The 25501-nt window shown below is 33.4% G+C and overlaps 1 protein-coding gene across 1 annotated transcript in view; it reads right to left on the reverse strand.

Moving 5' to 3' along the window:
- The window catches only part of LOC150093875 (eukaryotic translation initiation factor 3 subunit F-like), an 82083-nt gene extending 59493 nt beyond the window's left edge, over positions 1-22590 (reverse strand). The window contains exons 1-3 of the mRNA XM_090412995.1: positions 22480-22590; positions 16125-16195; positions 3063-3142 (exon numbers count right to left, since the gene is read on the reverse strand). Of these exons, the coding sequence (XP_090269121.1) occupies positions 3063-3142; positions 16125-16195; positions 22480-22588 (260 nt within the window). The 5' untranslated portion in view covers positions 22589-22590. The remainder of the gene's footprint in view (positions 1-3062; positions 3143-16124; positions 16196-22479) is intronic.
- Between the last annotated feature and the right edge of the window lie 2911 nt (positions 22591-25501).

Here is a 25501-nt window from a genome sequence, read left to right on the forward strand (position 1 = left end):
GAATTTTCTAGTGCAAGTGTGTCTGCATTTGTGATGTGCTGAGATTAAAGATTAAGTTAATTTAAAGAAGATTACTTTTGAAATGTGTAGCTCCAGTGTGATAGTTAACTAAAGTTTTAAGTGGGCCCCAGTGAATAATATGTGAAAGGATTTATTCCGGTAAGAACAGTTGTACTTTATAGCATTTTAGAGTGAAGTTATAAGAATTATCTCCTCCTGTTAAATCCTAACATTAACTGTGGTGCTTATGCTGAAATTAACCAAAGCTAGAAGATTAATAGTCTTCCCCCCTTAAGGTGATAACTACCTTTCGACTGAACTATGTGATTTCTGATTAAGGGATAGATAGAGAATACAATTGTTAAAATATTTGGTGTGAATTTCAGTGACATTGATCTTTAGAACTCTTTTTTTATTAGGGAGAAAATAGATTTTAAAGACTCAATGTTTGATACCAATAGTTGAGTGAATGTTATGAGTTGTTGAACAGAGTTAATTTTGCATTATCTTGTATCCAAAGGATGCTTATGTTTATATTATATAACCCTGCATTAAATGTTTTGTTTTATCGATTTCAATTTGTTGTTAGCCCGATTCTTTTTCACTGCACTGTTCATAAAATTATCGGACCTAGCGGGAAGCTTAAATGTTGATGTCAAATCCGGCCTATATATAAAAATTAGACTGCTAAAGTTAATTAATATTTGATTCCACTATTTTGCATAGACTAATCTGAATATAGGACGACACAGTATAATAGAAATTTCCCTATATTTGGATTAGTAATCAACATACAATTAATTAACCTTATTAAGAACAACGTTAAAACAAGATGGCAGATCAAAAGACAGGATGTACTATTACTACTATGGATGGACGATCCAACACTTAGTCTGTATTTGAGTTGCAGAATTGAAGGAAGTACAGGAAGATGGTTTAATGTTAAATCTGGTGAGACAAGGATGTACATTATCTCCTCTGTTATTCATTATTCATCTAGATCACATTATGAAGGAAAGTGGTACTAAACATGATAAAAAAATTGGAGATGTTAATGTCAGCTCAAATCCACTACAAGTCTGCAAGATTCCCTTACTAAATTGAATAACTGTTGTAATAGATATGGCATGAAGGTCAGCAATAAAAAGACAAAGACAATGAGAATAGGCAGAATCATTGAAAATGTCAACTGCATTGTGAACGGAGAACCTTGGAACAAGTAAAACATTTCAGCTACTTAGGCACAATTTTTAGTGAAGATGGTAAATTAAATATGGAAATAGACAACAGAATCAACAAAGCTGGTATGATAGGAAGTCAATTGAATAAATTCATATGGAATAAGAGAGAAATTAGTCAGAACACTAAATTAGCCGTATACAAGACTGTGTTAACCAGTTTTAATTTATGGATCTGAGAGCTGGGTCAAAAGTAAAACACTTGACCAAAGACTAGAGACTGCAGATATGAGAATCCTGAGATTAGAGACGTGAATAGATGGCATCAATGGCAATATCATATTAAAAATGACAATATTAGGAAAGAACTTGATATTGTCAGCATCCAGATATGCGTTAGCAGAGCTAATCTCAGGTTGTATGGTCACTTAAACAGAATGGACGAAGAAAGATTACCAAAACAAGTGTTCTCTGCCAGGTTGGCAGGAAAAACTCAGAGGAAGACCAAGATATAGGTGGATTGACACGGTACAATGTGCCTTAGACAATAGAAATATAAGATCTGATAATGTTGGAGCCTTGACAAGTAACAGACTGATTTGGAGGAAAATTGTAGATAGGAAGTTAGTAATGATGTAAATTTTTCATGTAGTACTATCATATCCTGTAAACCGCCTTGAGAGTACATGGCAGGAATTTGATGATGATGATGATGATTACGTGATGACACCTCCAGGGAGTCCAGGGACTCATCATGGGAGGGCACTCCACTTTGCTAAATACATCTCACCCTCTCCACTATTACTTAATTCTCCTACTACCATCAACGACATCTACTGCCCATCACCACCGACAACAGCATTTTTTGTCTGTATGTTGGATGAAAAACCCCCGCTACCTCCATATGAGATCAGATAACTCTTAATGCACTTAAATCCAGAATAAAATTTTACACTAGAAATAGAAGACTACAACTGCTAACATTCTAAATTGTAACTAAAGTATCTATTTAGTTACAAGATTACATGGCTTTTTCTTCTGCTATGTTCAGAACACACACATACACCTAAATAGTAATTCATCAATTAATAAACAGAAATATGGAATTAGAAAAACTAACACAGAGCTAGTCATTTGCTCCAATGACATCATACTACACAATGAATTTGAATATATATCTTAAATAGTTCACTAATGATGGATTCTACAAAAATATAAAATATTATTAATCCTACTCTTTTAGTAACCTGCAGACTAATAGGAATATACAGTCTATGCCAAAACATTAGTAGTTCCTTATATTAGAAAGACTTGAAAGAATAAAAAAAAAAACTTAATTATCAAATACAAACTACCTAAATAATGAGGTATTCAAACTACCCTTATCTTTCTCCTAAAAATTAAATTCACTTATTATCAGTAAGCATACAGCACTACCAATGAAAAGTAGCTTGTTAGACAATCTGGCAGATCTACATCCAAAAACATCAAACAACAGATTTATGAATCCATATGGAAAAAGCAGACTGGCAGTTCTTATGTGTAATATTCCCTTCATCTAGTAAGACTGAAAAAAACTACCTCAAAAAAAGAAGATACTGCTTCAGAAGTGAAAGACTATTCTGGGAATGACATATGCTATACAAAATACTCCTAATTTAAATAAATTTGATAGCAAAAAATTGTCAAACATTTAGAAAACTGATTCTCTGCAAAAAAATAATGTTACTCTTGACCAACACAAAATCTGATATTTTGCTCTGTTGCTCATTTCTACATGGAGTGCATTTTTAATGACATTTGATCACTTTAATCACGAGAATACCAATTTATTTTATTATTTTTTACAACATTTAAGAATATGACATTAGTTCATTAACTTACCATCCAACAACAACCTCAGTTGGATTCACCTTCTTGTGAAGTTCATTCATATTTCTTGCAAATTCCAGATCAAAAGCTACCTATAACAAAAATAAGCAATTTCTTTAACATTAAAATGAAACAGAACACAAAACAAAAGCTTTATAAGTCATGCAAACAGACTGATGAACAGAGAAACATATTTAGAAAACAATGCATTCTAAAATTTTCAACCATTTATGTATTTCACGAAAACAAAGTCCAGAAATGAAGGCTCAATGACAGTTAAGACATTGCATCAATTGCTTGTAATACTCTTCACTTCTAAATATTTTCTATTCATAATATGTTTTTTTTTTTTACTATATACCAGTGGTGTTCAACATTTTTTACTACGCGAGCTACTTTTCTATAAAAAATTATTTGGCGATCTACTCTCTTATATAGATCACATTCCCCAACCTGATATCTGATTACGCACAAATAAAAAACTACAAAAAAAAATACACAACTAAAAGCTTTATTTGTGTATTTAAAAATTTATTTATCACTTTTAATTATTTTAATACAACAAAATATTTATTTATTAAAATATTTATAAAATATTTTTATTTCAGAAATTTCTATTTTGGAAAACCAAAGTTAGAAAAAGCAACAGATTGATTACAAATTCACAAGTTACAGGAAATGCTGGTTGATTAAAAAAAAAAAAAGTTAATATGAACTTTGGCATTGTTCGGATCTCACAATATTTTCATAGTCAAGTTGATATGAAGAATTGGCAAATCACAGACAATCATCCAAATGATCATTTGTAATTTGGTTTCTTAATTGATTTTTTATGACGGTCATATTTGAACAAGCGGATTCTGACAGGTATGTCGATCCGAAACCCGAGAATTTTTCACACAATATCAGTTAATATTGGGAATTTTTCATGTGCATACTTCCAAATGTTCATTGTTTATTGATTTTAAATGTAAACTATTCTGAATGTTTATTATCTCAAGTTCTACTTCAGTTTGGTTTATATCAAACAGCCCAATAATTTTATTTGAAATTTCTGTGATGTTCAAGTTTTCTTGAAATGGATTATTGATAAAAGATACAATCATTTCAGTTTTATTAAAATCTTTAAATCTTGAATTTATTTCTTCCTCAATTAATTCTATTTCACGAATAAATTATTTTAAATCATAGCGAAGCATTTCTTGATTTTGTTCAAAAAATTTTAATAAATATGGGAGATGTCTAAATTCACGGTCATTTATATTTTTCTTTAATAAAAGTAAGTATTGTTGGAAAGTTTTTATTGAACTTAACATTTCAATTAAATTTTTATCCCTACCTTGTAACTAAATTTAAATTGCTTAATTTCGTACAGAAATCTACTAAAAATGATAAGTGTAACAACCATCTTTTATCACTCAATTGTGGATGCATATCTCCTTTTTCATCGAGAAAATTTTTTATATCGTTAATTAATACAAGAAATCTTTCTAAAAATTGACTTCTGCTGAGACAGCGAACATTATCGTACAACAGAAGTTCCCTATTATCATCTGCCTGTAATTTAAATAACCGTTGCAGAGCTATTCCTTGAACAGAATTTACAATTTTAAATGTAATATCCAAAACATCTTTTGTGTTTAATCTTTTACTACACAGAACTTGTTGGTGAATAATACAGTGGTATGTTAAAAAATCTGGATATTTGTCATCGTTTTTACATAATGAAATGAAGCCTGGTTTATTACCTATCATTGCAGGAGCACCATCAGTAGTAATAGACACAAGTTTAAAAAGCGGAAGTTTGTCTATTGCCCTTTGGAGGATTACTTCGGAGTCTTCTGGGATTAAACGCATTAGAACCCTTTGGGCGTCCACGGCGGGGATGGATTCTTCCTCTGATTCCTCGGCTGAGGTAATATTGCCTTTTCTTGATTCCTCAGTCTCTTCTTGCTTTTCTATTCTGATCTCCCTTTCTTCCTCTTCCTCAGAGTCAGATACTTCTTCTGGGTATCTGTTATCTGGTTTTGTTCTCTTCGTTTCTCCTTCTTCAGGGATGATTGGTCTTTTTTCTGTGTTGTTGCTGGTTTCCATTTCTTCTACTTCTGTGGTCTCTTCCGTCTTGATGCGAATTTTCCTTGCGTTACGTTTCTTTTTTTAATTTATTTTCCATTCTGAGTTTTTCATGGTGGCGGCTTGATTACCTGTTGTTACTGTCACGATAGCTGTGGGTTGAATGACTGGAGAGTCTTCCTGCTCCGTTGTTTTAGGCTCCTCTGCTGTTTTGCCTATAACTAGAATGTCGTCCTTTTTTTCAGGTTCAGGTTTATTTACTGGAGTGGTTGCTGGGGTTGGCGATATAGCACCTCCTATTCGTTCTGCTTGTGTGTGTTTCATAAATTCATCAAATGCCAAAAAAAAGTCTTCTCCCCTAGTCTTTCCCAATAATGGTATAATTTTCAAAAGTTCTTCTTTACTTGAATAATCTTGAAATACCATTAACTGAGCAATATCAGTGAAGTCGTTTGATTCATCAAATTGTAATGAAAGTGCAACACACTGGTAGATGGCTGACATTAACTGCGTATTCAGATCGGCACTTAAAATTTCAACTCTTCTCATAACAGTTGTTCTGGAAAGTTGTAAATCTTTAATATTCGAAATGATTTCATTTTTATTTTTAAAATCAGAAAACAAAGATTCTGCTGCTGCATGAAACGATTCTTTTATTAACTCTCCATCAGTAAAAGTCTTTCTTGCTTTTGCTAATAAATGACACACTTTCAAAGATGCAATAGTGACTGATATTGGTTTATTTATTACTTTCGAAATCATACTTTGTTGTCCAGAAAGTCCTGCCTTTAAATTTATAATTTTTGATTTACGTATTTCGGAATTTTGGGGAAAATCTTCATCATATTTTGCATGTAGCAATTGAAAATGTCTCTCAATATTACCTTTTTTTGGAATTGCTACAGATTAATTACAAATCAAACAACAACACTTCCCATTTACCATTGTAAAGAAAAAATCTGTTTCCCATGCCTTGTGAAAATGATATGTTTTCGATTTCTTTGATACACTCATGATTATCCTCAAATTAAACGAAATGCATATAATGTGCTTTTGCCATCTAGTTGTTACTGCGACATTGTAAATTTTTATTATTATTTAACTTTGTATACTTGTAATTTCTATTAATTACTTGTGATGTCTTTTACTCTATACTTTATTCTCTGTTATTCTAATTTGCTGTGCACGCTTTCTCTCTATCAGAATCTCTCTTGTTTATCTTATGTGCTATGCTTATCTACCTTTTGCATTATGAGTCTTATGTCTAAGATATCAGAAAATTTATTTAAAATGAGACTGCGCCACTAATATCTTTGATTATCAAAAAGAACTCAAATATACGGCTGGTAGATTTCTCTCTCTCTCTCTCTCTCTCTCTAACACAAATTCCTACATTAAAATTTTCACACACAGTCGTGGTCTATTCTTTTTCTTAATTTCACGCTTTGGCAACTCACTTAGATTCCCACTCAACAAGTCCGATTTATTTTAGAAACAGTGCAGTTGTAAATAAACAAACAAGCAGGCACTCTTTTAACAAGAAAGTCAAATGACAATTATTTGCATTACTATGAAATATACACAATTTTAACGTTAGGGAGATTGCTTTCTCTATCCATCTATAAAAAATCTTTAGCAAAAAATTAGAACCATCTTTCTTCAACATTAAATACTTTTCTTTAACACATAAGGTTACCTACTCTCAGTTTACAAATTGTTACTTATTAATCTCAAAGCTTACTAGTAAAGAGGTTACCGAAATCTGTGTTAAGTTATCTTTACACATTTGATATCAATCTCTAACATGCTAATTGATTCTCTTATGGACATTTCTTAACACTATTAAATATATACAGTGGTATCTCGCTAATCCAAACCTCTTTAGTCCGAATCCCCCAGTAATCCAAACTCCGATTTGAAAGGAAAAAAAAGTTTCATTTATTATTTTTATTATATATTATTATTTTGTGTACTATTATTTTGCCTCCAAACTGTACTCCATTGTTGCAACTAATGGATCAGAGCATAATACAATCCATTAAATTAAAAGATCGTAAAGACCTGCTTTTATGACGTTATCACATAAATAAAAAATATAAATTTGAAGGATGTAGCATTCTCAGTTGCTGCTGCTTGGGAAGCCTCGAACCTGAAGCAATTCGAGCGTCATGAAAAAAACTGTGGCTTTCTAGAATTTACCAAGATAACTACGGTGATATAGAAAAAGAGGAAATTTAAAACGGCATAATTTAGTTAAAAATATAAATCCAGATGTTGATATTTTACAAACAGATATAAAGGAATGGATTACAGGTAGAACCAAAAGTGAGTTCGAAATCAAATCAGATGCTGAAATTATAAATATGACAATACAAAATGAATTAGAAAACGAGGATGACAATAAAGAACTCAAAGAAAAAAAAAATGTAAAACATGAAGAGGCAGTTTTAATAAGTATATCGAATGGGTTAAGCAGAATGATACGCCATTCCACAAAATATTATCGTTAATGCAGCTCTGAGAAGAAGCATTCGAAAAAGTTCAGCTTCCAAGAAGCAGAAGAAAATAAGTGATTTTTCCAGAGAAATAAAAAAAAAACTTTTTTGTATGTTATTTTGTGAAACTTTTTTTTTGTGTTGTGTACAAGAAAGTGATATTTTTTTAAGTTATGTACTAAACTATGCAATTTTATTAAATCAGAATCATCAATAATACAGATATATATACAAACTAAATTTTTTTACTAAAATAAACTAGTATTATTTTTTAAGTTTTACTTTACAGTACAGTAACTTTTTTTTATTTACATTAGAATCTGATTATTTTTGTCTTAAACGCCAGTTATTGTTCTCTCTTGGGGGGAAAATTTGCTAATCTGAACTTTGCACTAATCCGAACGACCACGGTTTTTATTAGTTCGGATTAGCAAGATACTACTGTATCTTAAAAGTCTTTCTTGTATCAACTATAACAGGAATTATATAAAAGTTTTGAACTTACAAAGGCTCTGTATCTCACATTCAGTCCAAAGTCTTTCAGTAAAAGTTCTATGGCAATTCATTAGTCTCAGATCTTCTTCAACTTAAGATGAAAAGATCTCAGATCTTAAGCTTCAACTTGAAACTTAAGATGAAAGACCCATACCGATTCTTTGGGGGTTGCCAAACTTCATGCGAGGTCTCAGAGGAGCCTAATAAAAAGGGACTGAAGCAAGCAGAAGAGGTCCTAGTTCTAGAATTGCTGTCAGAGAGGCGGCCGCCCAGTCCAGAGTCGCCGTCAGAGAGACTGACTGGATCCACGTTGCTTGAGAGAGCAGTTTCCCACTTCCAGAAAGGAGCTTCTCAGTTCGAGATGTCGCTAGAGAGAGACTACTTCTAGGCTGCAGACAAGGTTTCAAATTGCCGAAAGGAAGAGTTCCAATTGCTGGAGAAAAGTTTCTAGGCCAGGTTAATGTCAGACATTCACCAGAGTGTTGTTTTCATTACAATTTGATGAATCAAACGACTTCACTGATATTGCTCAGTTAATGGTATTTATTCGCATGGCATTTCAAGATTATTCAAGTAAAGAAGAACTTTTGAAAATTATACCATTATTGGGAAGGACTAGGGGAAAAGACATTTTTTCGGCATTTGATGAATTTCTGAAACACAAACTTCTGCTTTTTAAGCGTATGTCTATTACTACTGATGATGCTCCTGCAATGATAGGTAATAAATCAGGCTTCATTTTTCATTATGTAAAAATGATGACAAATATCCAGATTTTTTAACGTACCACTGTATTGTTCACTAACAAGTACTGTTGGTGAATAATTAAAAGTAAAAGATTAAACACAAAAGATGTTTTGGATATTACATTTAAAATTGTAAATTCTGTTCGAGGAAAAGCTCTGCAACAGTGGTTATTTAAATTACAGGCAGATGATGATAGGGAACTTCTGTTGTACAATAATGTTCACTGGCTCAGCAGAAGTCAATTTTTAGAAAGATTTCTTGTATTAATTAACACTATAAAAAATTTTCTCGATGAAAAAGGAGATATGTATCCACAATTGAGTGATAAAAGATGATTGTTACACTTATCATTTTTAGTAGATTTCTGTACAAAATTAAGCAATTTAAATTTACAGTTACAAGGTAGAGATAAAAATTTAATTGACATGTTAAGTTCAATAAAAACTTTCCAACAATACTTACTTTTATTAAAGAAAAATATAAATGACCATGAATTTAGACATCTCCCATATTTATTAAAATTTTTTGAACAAAATCAAGAAATGCTTTGCTATGATTTAAAAGAATTTATTTGTGAAATAGAATTAGTTGAGGAAGAAATAAATTCAAGATTTAAAGATTTTAATAAAACTGAAATGATCGTATCTTTTATCAATAATCCATTTCAAGAAAACTTGAACATCACAGAAATTTCAAATAAAATTAGTGGGCTGTTTGATATAAACCAAGCTGGAGTAGAACTCAGGATAATAAGCATTCAGAATAGTTTACATTTAAAATCAATAAACAATGAACATTTGGAAGTATACACATGAAAAATTCCCAATATTAACTGATATTGTGCGAAAAATTCTGTCGTGTTTCGGATCGATATACTTGTCAGAATCCACTTGTTCAAATATGACCATCATAAAAAATCAATTAAGAAACCAAATTACAAATGATCATTTGGATGATTGTCTGCAATTGGCCACTTCTTCATATCAACCTGACTATGAAAATATTGCGAGGTCCAAACAATGCCAAAGTTCACATTAACTTTTTTTTTTTTTTTTTTTTTTTTTAAATCAACCAGCATTTCCTGTAACTTGTGAGTTTGTAATCAATCTGTTGTTTTTTCTAACTTCGGTTTTCCAAAATAGAGATATTAATATTTTATTGCAATATATTTGTTTGTTTGTTTTTGTTGTATTAAAATATTTGTTGTATTAAAATAATTAAAAGTGATAAATAAATTTTTAAATACAGAAATAAAGTTTTTAGTTGTGTATTTTTTTTTTTTAGTTGTTTATTTGTGCGTAATCAGATATCAGGTTGAGGAAACGTGATCTATATAAATGAGTAGATTGCTGAATAACTTATATAGATCGGCAAATAACTTTTTATAGAAAAGTAGCTCGCGTAATAAAAAAGGTTGAACACTACTGTTCTATTATGTTCTTTTTTTTTTGGATTTCTAGGCTTCGTGATGTTTGGCCTATATAATTAAGTCCACAGGAACATTTGATGTTATATACACCTGTGTACTTTGTAAAAGGCGATGCTGTCCTTAGGAGATCTTAACACATGTCTTGTAGTTAAAATAGGTTTGAAGGCAACCCTGATGTTGAAAGACCTCATGATTTTTGCTATTTTCATTGAAACCGAGCTGGCATAAGGTATGACGATGGACAATGTATACTGCGTAACTTGAGGCTGTTGCTGTTTCTATTGAGAATCCTTTGAATGATATTTTACACAGAAAAAAAAAGATCTGCTTAATGAGCTCTCACTCATATCTAAAACTCTAATCAAAAATGGTTACCCAAAAAATACTATTCAAAGGATTCTCAATAGAAACAGCCCACAGCGACAGCCTCAAGTTACGCAGTATACATCGTCCATCGTCATTCCTTATGATGGCTCGGTTTCAACGAAAATAGCAAAAATCATGAGGATATTCCATGTTCCTGTGGACTGAATTATATAGGCCAAACATCACAAAGCCTAGAAATCCGAAAAAAAGAACATATATGAGATGTCAACAACAGCAGAACAGACACCTCAGGGTTAGCCCATCATTTTTCGATTTCAAAATCGATTGGGACAACAGCTCCATGCCGTATTTCTGAATACGGCATGGAGCTGTTGTATTTATTTGGAAAAGCTTAAAAAATTCACTATGTTTAGCAGAACTCAATTTCGCAAAAAACTATGAAACGCAATCTACAAACAATGACTAAGTATCCACGCTCCATGCTCTTAACGTCACGCGTCTTTTCAATTTTAATTAATTTTACTGTCGTTACTGCATTCTTTTTTATCATTTATTGTTAGTGAAGTGAAGTTCTGATGAAGCCAGACAGATTTAAGCTGGCGAAACTTGTAGATGATTGTATACATATATTTATAAAGAATCATGGTCCAATAATAAATCCAAAGAAAATGTCTTATACTAACTTTCTTATATGTGAATCTGTGGAGTATTCATAACTAAAAAATCACACATATGTCGCTAACTTTTTAATATGTAAATATTTCTTCTTAAGTATCATAAGATATCATCAGTACAGTTATTAAATAACAATAGAAATTACATTTAAAAAAAACCTTAGTATGCATGCTTACATTGGAATCACACTATGTATACAGTAGTTTTTAAGGATTAAAAACTATTTTGATGTAATTAAATTAAATTAAAATTTAACCGATAAATTTATTTTATACAATTGAGGATAACAATTTCCCAGACTTTTGGAATAGTGAGACAGTCACAGCTACTACATAGATCAATATATAAACATGAGCATTTATATAAAGAAAGTGTTGAAGCCTTACATCATAGATCCCAATCTTAACTGAAATGACTGTCTCGCTATTCCAAAAGTCTGGAAAATTGTTATCCTCAACTGTATAAAATAAATCAGCTATATTTTAATTTAATGACAGCCCAATAGTCTTTAATCCTTAAACATGCTACTGTATACATAGAGAGATTCCAATGTAAGCATGCACACTGAGATTTTTTTGAATTCCTATTTTTGTTTAACTGTACTTATGTTGTCTTACGACTTAAGATGAAATATTTACATATTAAAAAAAGTTAATTACTGTGACAAACACGTGATTGTTTAGTTATCATTAACAAGTTTATTTTCTATTTTCTGTCTATAATAGCAAACAGCCTTTCACTATTTGAGATTGCCATTAAAGAAAAATTTGCTTATTGAATTTTTGTTATTAGTTCATACTGGCAGTAGCAGCAGCAGAAATGACCCCTTTCTTATAACAGAGAATCTAATTTCCTCCTCTCAAATTAAGAAACTTCTGACAGGAGAGCTTGGTTGGCTAAGTGACTGGGCTTTACACTCCAGCCACTGGCTGGGTTCAAATACCACCAGGGCATGGATGTTTGTGCAATTCTTTATGTGATATTTTCAATGCTTGGTGTGACAATGACTCTACCTGTAGAAGTCTGAAATGGTTCAAAATGTTCCATGTTTAGTCTCTAGAGCACAGTTCTTGATTATCCAGCACTTGGTCCTTTCCATTAGTGTTACAGTGATCAGCATTCATTTCCAATAAATTATGGAGACTACTACAACTGTGTTAGAAATATTTAATTTCTCCATGTTTCAACCTCCATATTAAGGTCATCATCAAGAGTATATACATATATATACAGAAACAAGCTATATTACATTTCAAACAGTATGCCAAAGAGAACAATGATTTGATCAACGGTTATTCTACTAGCCTGACCTCTAGTGGGAAAAAAAAAACTACACCAAAGCTATATTCTATTTGTATCATCAGAGAAGAAATTCATACAGTTTTATTACAGCATGAGTAGTGTCCTGATTAAACATGAGTTGTTATATTAGAGTTAAGATCCTGGATTACTTACAATCCTATTTATAATTAACTCTTAGATGAAAAGGTTATGTGGGAATAATATGTATCTTCCACATTCTTGGGATTTTTAGACCATTATTGTTAAGATTAGGGTGGTTGATAAGAATTTCACAGGCCTCCTTATATTTACATTCATACCATGTTTTAGTATGATGTAAGCAACAGGTGACTTTCCAGTCAATTCTATATAGAGTATTCAGGGCATTATCAGAAAGGCCAGATTTAACAGTTAATAAATTTAATGTGCCGTTTATGTTCCTCTTTTTGGGTAGGAGTTGAGAGTACTATTTCACCTATATAGGGCAAATTATAGATGCAATGACTACGGTATACTCCATGGTAGGCCAGCAGAGGACGTGGATCCTTGGATGAGTTGAATAAGTTCTTTAATTTTGCAGGTTTAAAAATGTAATTAAGGTTGTATTTCTATAGTATTCTGTTTATTTTATGTGATATCCCTTTACTATATGGAATGGTTACAGTTTTATTGTAATTAGTTTATTTTTGTTTTTAAGTTTGGTCTTGTGAAGAATTTTGTTAATAGTATTTTGGCTACAACCAAAATACTTTTTTAGGAAGCTATTGCTGATAACTTTTAATTCATCTTTAAGTGCATGTTCACTAGAGCAAATCTTCAAAGCCCCGTTTTTTGTTGGTAGGAGTTTATATGTATATATTAGCCAGTATGTGCATGCTTCTGGTAAACAGAGAAGGAAAGACTGTCAATAGGAAGATGCATGAAAAGTGTATCTAGAAAAGGAAATGTGTGTGTTCTGACTTTCAATCTCAATTGTGAATTATGTGCATCTGTGTTGTTTGTTGAGGTGGCTGAGGAAAGTGTCTACTGTCCATTGAGACCAGGTAGTGAAAAATCATCACTACCTGGTCTCAAAAGCTGTGCCTTCTTTTTGTAGATAGAAAGTGTTTTGCCACACAAAATAGCCAGACTGTAATACATGTGCAAAGAGCACTGTCATATCAAATGGGAATTTGTCCTGTAAAAGAAGAATACAAAACCGAGATGTCAAAAATGACTAATAAATCACTTTTTTCTAGTGTGATGTCTTTAATTTTGTTTACAAAGTGTTGTGTGTTTTTAATATAAGAAAGAAAATGACCTATCAACTCCTTGAGTGTTGATGCTTGTTTCTTGGTTAGAAGATAATTGGGGCTATCTATACCTTCAACTATCGGCTGGAGTGGCATGTTCTGTTTGTTAATCTTGGGTAAACCGTAAATTCTCGGAGAATGGGTGTAAAGCAGAAGCAGTTTTTTAACTGTATCCTCAAGTCACGAAGTGACTGATTTAGGTAATTATTCGTTTTTCTTTTTTATCCGATTAGTTGGGTTATAGTTAACAGGTTGATAGGTGCTGTTGTCTGAGACTAATTGATTCATTTTTTTCCAAATATGTTGTTCAGTTTAAATTAACCCTGGCATTGGTTATTTTAAACTGAGCTCTGGTGATTACGATGTCCTAATTTGATTTTAATGATTTAACACTGCCAATTCAGATTTGGTTAGGTTGCTAGTTATTGTTTTTGTATTATTTAAAATGTTCAAGGTTTCCAATTGTATTTTATCAGCTATGGTGATTGGAAGAAATCTTAAGTTTTCTTCAATATAGTATATCAAATCTAATTTGTTAATAATCCTGAGTGCCACAGTAAAGTTTAAGCCTTTACTAGGTAGAGAGAGTTCACCATTGTTCAGGGTGTGATTAGAATGGTTAGACAGTTGATGGCTCTTGTTATCACTTAATTCTGGTTGGTTGATGTTATCCTCTCTTGTTCATAGGTAGCTGTTATTGTTATCACTGGCTTGTGGTTGGCTGTTTTCATTCAATGTGGAGAAATTAAAATTTTCCATTGGCTATCTGAATATTGTTGATCATATCTATGAAATTTGGATATAAGTTTTACTTTCTTTGTTTCAAGGATATGTTTAGCAGAGTTGTGAGTAATCATCTCAAGGATATCCCAAATATCTGGATACTTGGTCCACCTGAGGAACTAAAACATACTATTTTCCAACTTTCAGGGACAAGACTAGCATTAAAAAAAAAATAAAATGTCACTGCCTCAGTGGTATTTAATACTTTTAAATGTGGCAGTTTAATATGTAGAGTATGACATATCAAGGAAATGGAATTTTTACAAAGGAATATGAATTTAGTGGGAATAATTACTTCTAGAGATAACCAGCAGCAATCAGTAAAAAATTATTCCCACATTATGCCATAGTGTTTTGTCTGTCATCTTAGTAAGTGTTCACAGGTTGGTATTTTTGGTCAACAAGAGTCAACTCCATAATTTTGAGGAGCAAAATTTGATAGAATTCAAACTAAGTCTGTGTATCATCATACTTGTGATTTATATTCATTGGGGTGGACAGGATGGTATGACAGAATTACAACATGAAAAGTTTACATAACTAACTTCTTAACAAAAATTTTCTTCCAAATCAGTATTACTTTAAGAACTCCAATACTGTTAGATCATATATTTCAATCTTCTAAGCCACTTCTAACCATATCAATCCAGCTAGAGATCGGGGTCTTTTTTCTTGCCATCAAATAACTGCTTTACTAATTTTTCCTCTCTTCCAGTGTTTAAATAACCATAAAACCTTGAGATTAGCTCTGCTTACACATTAATGAATGCTAACAATGTCAAGTTCTTTCCTAATATCATAATTTTCAATGATTCTACCATGATGCATCTGTTCATTCTAATTTTTCTCAGAACATCCAATATCTGTGGTCTCTGGAACTTGATCAAATGAACTAATTCAATATAATACTTTATAAATCATTAACTAAACAGAAAGTTAAGAATAATGAAACAGAATAAGTTCTACATGCACCAGTATAGGGCCTACGTAGCTCAATCATAATGACAATGGCCTTCAGATGGAAAGACCTAGATTTGAATCGCATCTAGGATATGAAAAACTTTTATAAGAACTTATGAAATAAAGTTAGCCAGTCTCAGATGGAGATGGCAGGATTGTAGTCTGCTACATCTTTCAGTCAAACTGATCTGAACATACATATAACAAAGATTATAGTAGACTACAAGAGAGGATTAACCACCTTATCAGAGCATTAAAGAATTATATAGAATTGAAGAGAGCTTTTGTTATCATCATTAGACTGACTTATTTATTTGATAATGGCTATAGACTTGCTTTTTGTTTTTTTTTTTAACAAAATCATATTTAAACACAAAACCTTTTTAATGATTCTTTCAGATAATTCAGTTTTTCAAGATGATCTACACAATTATGCAGAAACATCAAAATAATTAAAAGCATAAATAGCCTCTCTAATATCATTTTCTATTAACAAAAACAAATGAGATAAAATTACCTCATCTCCAAATTCTGTATGTGGCACACAAAAACAATTAGTAACTTCTACAGCACCTTTCTCATATATACCTAAAATAAAAATTCAAGAAGAAAATTAACTTGAAATTAACAGAATTGTATATCTTTTAATATTGTATTTATTATAAATATATATCTTCTCTTTCTCACACACACCTATATGCTTTAAGAGCTTAATAAAACTACTACTGTACAATTTATAAACTGTGATAGACCTGATTACTAAAAATTGTACTTTCTACATATGGTCCACAAATGCTTGTCATAATATTTCTAATACTGGGTGAGCAATTGCCAATGGTTTTATGGCATACATCACCACTGTTTCTATTTCCTTTAAATTTTTTTTTTTTTAAAGATTTAATAGAGACCCAATAGATATCTAAATCTGATGGCTGACTGCTATGTTTATTTACAAAAATCTAATATCAAGAATGAAGATTTGCGACACTGGTCATCATAAATCAGATATTATTACACGGGAAATTTCATAGAGTCCGAAGACTCATCGCGGGAGACCCAATCTATCTATACAATCTATCATGCCTCTCCTTGAACCCATTAACAGACAAAGCACTCACAACTGACTCTGGCAACCCATTTCACTCAATCACCACTCTCCAAGCAAAAAATCTAGTCCTCACACCCCCTACTGACCACATCTTTAATTATATGCTATTACTATTATACACATATAATAGTAATAGTGTATAAGATATGTTAAATGTTCATCTCTCACAACATCAATTTCTGTATTCTCACAGGATTATAGTAGAGGTGTGCATTCACAGTCCTCACAAGCCGTTGTATCCTAACTGAGCATGGTCAACCTGTTCTTTGGCAGTCAGATACATCATCTGCATCGTTACAATGGTCACGAACATTCTACTGATTCCGAGTGTTTTTAGCATGTTGAAAATAACAAATGACTGTATTCCAACCTTGTGAAGTGGTATTACAGCTACAATTTTCATAATTTCTCCACTGCATGTTAATTCGTACAGCTAGATAACTTTCTTTCTCTCTCTACTGATAAACATGTGAATGATGGCTGTGCACAGTGCCACTAATAGAAACAGGCTCACGTAATTTTGTGGGCAGTGCAGGAGTGTGCAAAAGTTGTAACAGTAGTTATGGCAAGACTGTGTATACAGTGTATATACAATAAAAGTGGAGAAGGAGGGAGGGAGGTAGGGAGAGAGATCGAGTTTTTGATTTATTGCACTCACATCAGTGCTGCGTACGCTGACCTCTGGATACATAAAATGAAAGATATTGAGAAACTACTGCTGCTGCACTTGACATTTCAAATATATTTGATAGGGTGGGATACAGTAATTTCTATGCCTCTTTTCCATTCTCTTGATCCTCACTGAATGCCTCCTATGATCATCAGAAAAATGCTTAGTCTTAAACATGAATAACAGGTCTCCTGGTCAAGATGGTAACCCTCCAAATGTACTCAATACTTGTGCTTCAGAATTAACATCCATCTTCATATCGTATTCATTTGGCATCTACTAACAAAATGGATGAAAGCATGCCCCCCTAAAATAGGGAGATAACTCGGTCATCAAACTATTGTTCTCTCTAAAAAAATGATAGAGAAGGTTGTCAAACAATCAGCTTTAGAAAGTTTTTTTTGCTTAGTTAGAAAGTAAATTATACTTGACAAGAAAATATATTCTTTATTAATTCTTTATCCAAATGTAAGCAAAAAAGTTTTCACATGAAGTATATTCACAACTAAGCTACTTGCATATTATTATTATTATTATTACCTGACACCTCCAGGGAGTCCAAAGACTCATCGAGGGAGGGCACCTACTCTACAACTTTCTGTCTCTACTACTCAATCCATCAACTACAACAACCACAACAACGCCATCTACCACCCACCATGACTAACTAGTAGTATTTCCACAGAAAATCACAACCATCCATGCCCACGCAGGACTCAAACCTGCAGCCTTTTGGCTGGAGAGCGGATACACTAACCAGGCTAATGCTGCTGCTGTTGATTTCCTACGAGCTTAGAGTAGCTTATTCACCGACACTGCCTGGCAGATCCTGGATGGATGGATATGAAACTGGTGATATGGATAAAAGGATGGCTGTTGGACAGATACCAAAAAGTAATATATGAAGAAGCAGAGTCTAGGAGAAGGCATGTAACTAATGTGCCACAGGGCTCTGTGTTTAGACCCTTTCCTATATAAATGATATTGGAAATAATTTGAATGAAGATATTCAGTTGTTTGCTGATGATGCAAAGTTGGGTTAATCAAGCTGACGTAGAGAGTTTGCAGGATGATTTGAAAAGGCTGACAATATGGGTAAACACATGATGGATATCAATTTAAAGTGGAAAAGTAAATTATACATTTTGGGAAACAAAGATTACAAGCTGTGTACCACATTGAGAGAATTGTACTCCAGAGAATTAATGAAGCCAGGCATTTGGGGGTAGTAAGAAATAGTGGAAGTTTAGAAGGCATATTGCCAAAGTAAGGTAGCTCACAGAATTATTGGTTATTGAAGAACATACTAACACGCAGAGATAATGAAGTTATCATTCCTCTTCTAAAAGCACTGATATGATCACATCTGGATTACTGTACTCAGATCTGATCACAGACCTGAGTACAATAATCACCATCACGGACACCATTCCTCATCCCCAAGAAACTCAGGTCAGTTTCTTGGGGATGAGGAATGGTGGAGAGGATCCAGAGGTGAGCCACCAAGATTGGTCTTTAGAATGCTATCTGAGAGGAATAGATTGAGGGTTTGTGGATTGCAAAAGTTGGTTGATAGATGAAATGGGATGGGTAGGGTATGATAGAAACATTTAAGTTACTTAAAAGAATTTACAGGATTAATACAAAGGAAATGTTTCAGCACTTGACTAGAGGGAGCAGAACAAGATGTCATCCCTGGAAGGTAGATAAGAGTGTGGTAAGGAATTTTGTGAGGACTAGATTTTTCTCTTGGAGAGTGGGGGATGAATAGATTGCATGAATCAGTTGTAAGTGCTCAGTCTGTTAATGGTTTCAAGGAGTGGTATGACATTGTGTTGACAGTTTGGGTCTCCACTATGGGTCTAGGACTCCATAGAGGTGCCTATACAATAATGATCACTTCACCCTCTGCTCCTCCCATTCACAACATTCTACAAATGGCATTTTCTCATTCCATCTTCATTCCCAACATTTCATGTACTCTGAGCTTTCTCCTGTCTACACTTATTTGCTGAAAATCAGGCAACTTGACCTGCACAGAGTATTCAGTAGGTGGCCTGATCAACACCTTCCAAAACAGAACAACTTTCTCACTTCTAAATGTCAAGGTCAAAAATTGGTTGTCAGGCATAAAAGGAGTGATATGATTGAGACACACAAATTACTGAAGGGTTTTTAGAAGATTAATACAGAGGAAATTTCTCAGAACAGGTCTGGTAGTGGGAGAAAATGGGCCAATGGGCCATCCCTGGAAACTAGTGTTGTGAGTGCCAAGGCTGTGAAGGAGTTCAAAGCAAAATATGATAGATACTACACAAATGTTGGACAATGCTTGGGCATGAAGCTTAAGGCCTCCTTCAATGAGTAAGGACGCCATTGAGTAGCCCACAATAGTAATATGTAGAAACCATAATTTGTTGGCTGACACGTTGAATGCAGAGTTATGGACATTGACTGGAACACGAAGCTGCACAAAAACATTCAGAACCTAGGTTATGAATGTTTTTGTGCAGCTAATGTGGGGCTTGTATATTGCGATCCTACCATGGAAACCCATGTTTCCATAGTAGGATCGCAATATACAAGCCCCCACATTACCTGAACCAACACGTAGCATTGACTTCAGTCATGCAAAGAGCATGTATAGTGAGAAGTGGAAGCTTGGAAAGCTTCCATGTCCCATTATGTTATGGAGCAATGAATCATGCTACACCATCTACTGAGCAGATGGAAAGGTGTGGGTGTGAGGGATGCCCAGTGAATGTCTCTTAGCAGAGTGTGTAACCCCAACTATGAAATTTTGAGGTAACGATGTGATGGCATGGTCATGTTTTACCTCATTTGGCCTCGGATCTCTGTTTGTCGTGCCACAAACAATGAACTCCAAGAGGTATCTGAACATTGTATACAATGTAATACATTTCTATGGAACTGACCATTGTTTCTTTCAGCAAAGCATCCTAATCATAGGGATGCTGCCATAACTGAGTGGTTTGCGGACATGAAATCACCACACTTGATTGGCCTTCACAGAGGCTGATCTCAAACCCTAAGAAACATCTGTGGGATAAAATAGAGCATCAGATGAGATCAAGGGACATCACCCACGCCTTTAAAACGCCTACAGAAAGAACGGTTGTGGAAAGTATGCCCTGTAGGATATTGCTGCATCACTGCAGTCAAAGGAGGTCCTACATCTTATTAAGGTAGATGCCATGGCTGTTTGTTCCTCACACTATGGTGTCAATTGACTTCTTTCTAAGCAGTGTAAATAGCGTTATCGAAGGGCTTGTTAAAAAAAAAAAAAGGTTGAGTTAGATTATTAGTAATAAACATTCTGGGGAGTATGGGTGTGTGTGTGTGTGTGTGTGTGTGTGTGCGTGTTTGTATACAAACACTTCTTGATATACGTAAGTAGAACCTTCCACAGGTTGAAATTTATGCAAGTTGGATTCCCTATCCCTTCTCCAACCTTTCATAAGACTTTATCATGTCAAAGATATATAGAAAAAATAGACATGTAATGCAATACAGAAATATTAAATAGTTAAAAAAAAAAATTATAAACATCCTGTATTAAACACATAGACGATACATTCATTTTACACCATATCCAGTTAGGCAATTTTTAAACAAACACACCAAATATATTTTACAATTTTTAAAACGTGCAAACCAGCTGCTGCTTGCAGCAAATGACAGTACTCCCTCAGGATATTTTCCTTTAAGATCCACAAACCTCTTACCTTAGTCTGTATCATCATAAAGCTCAAAGAAAAGCTTTTCTGGAACTGGTCTTCTATCCATGTTGTAAGCAATTTTTCATCACCATTAGTGCAGCTTCATGTTTTTTTCTTATTATGGTTGTTTTCATGCTCGCTGTTCTTTAACATGTTCTTTTATATATGAAACATCCCTTACTATGGTATTTACTGTTGATACTGCAAGTCCAAGTTCGCATACAAGTTTTATCTGCTTTCATATTTCTTTATTATCCATAATTCCAAGTTCAAAATACGCATAATACTACATAGGTGCATTCATAGCAAGTGACAAATGCAGCATGCGAGTCTAAGCAAATTTCTTATGTAGTACAGATTTACATTTCACGAATGTATGTATCTCGGGGTCTGTCTGTGTATATGTATATATATATTTTTTAATACTTTTTTTTTTTTTTAATGACCGCTAATATTTGTTAAGTGCATAAGACAATATGCAGCTCCATCAGAATTCATCCAACAAACTAACTAGTTCTGAAAATCTGACAAACACAAACTGTTTGGCCAACCTGGATGTAGATTTATCTTCATTTCTCATTAATTACCTGTGGGTTTCAAATCCCATTGTGACAGATATTTGAAAATCTTTGGGCGTTAGATGATAACATCATCTGCTGCGAGGCCACCATGCTACTTGTGATCTGAAATAGCTTGAAAAAACATGTTTGATCACTAGGGCAATCCAGACTATTATTACATGGCTTGCCTCCCAGTACTCAACATGGGAGGCTATTTTCAAGACCTAACCCATCCATAATAACTGTCTTATGGATTTAGATAAATTGTAGGTGAAAATCACGTAATAAGTTTAAATGAATTACATTTTATCTCAATAATTGTAACAGAAATATAACAGGTATGACTTGACAAGAAATGTCTCCTTTGGAAAATAGTTTTCAATACATATCCCTGAAAGACTAAAGTATTCAATAAAGACAGAGGTTTGAACAAATGCTAATGAAAGCACAATATTTCTTAAAAATTAGCCATGGTGGACAATTCGTTTATGGATAACAGCCATTACACTAATGAACATAACACATTATTTTGTGAATCTGATTAAATACGTAACATCATATATATCATTAAAGAAAGTAAAGTGGGGGGGAGATGAAAAGCGTTTGTGTAAAAACATAACTAATGTAAATGTAATTAAAAATTAATGTCTCTTGATTTTTCTTCCCTTAACATACGGATACTTTATCCACAAACATGCTACTCGTTGCCACTGTCTATACTTCATAGTATACATTACATAGTCCATTAACAAAAAATGATGATGCTGGAACTAGTCAATTACATGAAGACCTACCTAAAAGTGTTCCAACCACGCGACCGGTATCATCATTTCTTCTTTCATAAGAATCAATAATACTAAACAGTACAACAGGATGAACTTTCACTGTAACATGTGGAGCCATGTTTAAAATGTTAAGTACAACTACCCAGGAATCGTGGGGCGCTCTATGCCAGTATTTCTAAACAATAATTCTAACTCTCAACAGCCCAAAAATCAGTACAGCACAACCATATTTTGGTTCTCATACGGGGGGGGGGTTGAGTAAGAGCGGTGTAATGTCGTGTAGCGAACCCGCATAGCGTGTGATAACAACAGGACTTAGTGGATCCAAATTAAACACCGAAGGAGAAACCTCCAAAAAATTTAAAGGAGCAGCCCATGGAAAATTTTCCCGCCACCGTAGGCCTATACTCGCAACAGGCTCACAAGCTCAAGCTGAATCATACATCATCCTTCAGCATGAAAAAAAAAGCACTTTTCTAAACTTCATCATCGCTAGAAATGAACATCTCACAGCAAACATCTAATATGCACCTAACAATCAAGAAACTACCTCACATCGAATCGATTTTCTTTCATTTGCTCTTCTTCTTGTAACTCTATACAATATTGAACTCTATTTTGAACTCTATAATCCATTTTGACCTCTATGCAATATTGCATATTGTATATATATATATATATATATATATATATATATATATATATATATATATATATATATATATATATATATATATATATACACACGATACTGGAATCCACGGAATCAACTCCTGGCTGAGCGGGCGACTTCATCACTGTTCACTTTCCAACACAGAAGTGATATCATTAGAAAGATAATGTCACTACAAAGAAAAGGGGAAGAAGATTTTTTTTTTTGTGTGTGTGTGTGTGCTTAACAGTGTGAATAATGATCATCTGTTACTTTCATGTAAATATGTAATATTGTCCTATAGCAACTATTATGTTCTTACAAAATACAGTTAAAATAACTGTTAATGGCATGAGAAAATGTAACTCATCTCATAACAACTGTGTTCTCATGTGATATATCTCAGTTCCTATGTTCTTATTTTTGATATATAATTTAATCAAAAAAAAATCAGCTAATGCCTTTTTATTCCGTATATAGGGAGTAGGCGAGGCCGTTTTAGCCCTATCTAACTTTTGGATAATTTATTATCCAAATGTCGCTTAATTAATGTCCCTAATTAAGTAGCACGCACTGAAGACAGAGACGGCTCAACAAGTGCCGCCATCTCGTGGTCCCTAACCCTAACACTGGTATTTAATGTCTGAAATAATGTGAGTTCCAAGTCGATTTTCTTGAGTTTACCGGACTAAACACCCGAGTTTCCCAGAGAACAAAACCCGCTTGCCCGTGCCAGAGATTGACTAACTCGGGAACCGGTCAAAAAAAGGCTTAGAAAAATTTCTTCTAGTATCCGACTAGAAGATTTGAAACCAAGAAATCTTCCTTTGTGCGATCAAGTACCATGGTGTGCAAACGCCACATCCACTGAGCTACACAAATGCATACTTGTTTTAGTTTTATTTTATTATTTTATTATACTGTGATTAAAAACATATTCTAAGCCTTACATCGACTGCCTAAGCTAGTAGCTCTCTGGCTTCAACAAACAGTTTTTGTCTTGCATATTTCAATTCCTCATTTGGTAAATACAAGATATTCGACCACAGAAACTACACTACTTCAGACAATAGTATATTGTTGAGATTATAGTTACTAGATGACGAGAGGTGTCAGCCATAGTCTCCTCAGTGGAGAGCGATTAATCATTATTATAATCATAATGGCAATTCTACATACTTCTTAAGCTCATCGAGGGAGACCCTAGCATTAGCACTATGCAACATTTCAGCAAATATCGATCATACTTTGCTTCGAACTCAGCCAAAGTCGTAGCACCCACAACAGATAGCAACCTGTTCCACTCATTCACTACTCTCCAAAAAAAAAAAAAAATAATAATAATAATAATAAATCTAGTCCTCACTTCTTCTTCTAACTATAATCTTACTCAACTTCCAAAATGGACACGAGTTCTCCCACCAACAGACCTGTTCTGAAATATTTCCTCTGTATTTATCTTTTAAAATCACTTCAGTAATTTTATATTTATATCTCAATCAAATTACCACATTTCCACCTGTCAACAAATTTCTGTAACCCGGAAATCTTCCACCTGTCCTCATAAGGTTCATTCTAAAAGTCTGCTACTACCTTGGCCACTCGCCTCTGAATCATATCCGCCTCCTCTTCATTCCCAAGAAACCAGGGTACCCAGATCTGTGCACAGTAGTCAAGATGTGCTCTTACCAATTCTCGGTAAAGAGGTATAATAATCTGATTTTCTCTGCTCATCAAAGTATTCTTCTTTTACCAAGTAATCCAATGAGGTGCTTTAGACACTTTTGCAATATGCCCCTCTAAACTTGAACTCCCTGTCCTCTAACATGCCTAAATCCATAACTTCAATAGTTCCATCGATGTGGTACACAGCTAGCAAACCGTAATCCCCACGCTTTACACACATGTTACACTTTGCTACATTAAACGGACATCGATTCTTTTTTGCCCACTGGTGGTTTATGAAAATCATCCTGAAAAAGTTTTTAGTTTAACATCATTTTTATTAACAATTGCTCTACCAAGTTTTGCATCATCGGCAAGCAAATGAGCGGTTCCTCTCAGAATTTTTCTAGCATCGTTAATGTGCCAATTAAGTCCTAACAAATGAAGAGAATAACCTTTTACTTAAGGGCTTGACCTTCGCCTTAACGCCATATCTCCTATCAAAAATTGATATTATAACACAAATAGAAAAATGAATTAGAAATCGACTCTCGAAGAAAGGTTAATAACTACTTTTGAATGATCTAGTTGTTTTTTATGTATTTCCTTCTTCTGAAGGAGTAAGTTGAACTTATGAATTAATGTATGTTTCTTCTGTTCTGAGATCGCTATTGCTTTGTTGAATGTAACACTATCGATGTTGTTCTATAGGTA

The sequence above is a fragment of the Typopeltis vanoorti genome, chromosome 23 (genome assembly GCF_054136105.1).
Source record: "Typopeltis vanoorti isolate ZY-2024b chromosome 23, IOZ_Tvanoo_1.0, whole genome shotgun sequence".
In the NCBI taxonomy this organism is placed as follows: Eukaryota; Metazoa; Arthropoda; class Arachnida; order Uropygi; family Thelyphonidae; genus Typopeltis; species Typopeltis vanoorti.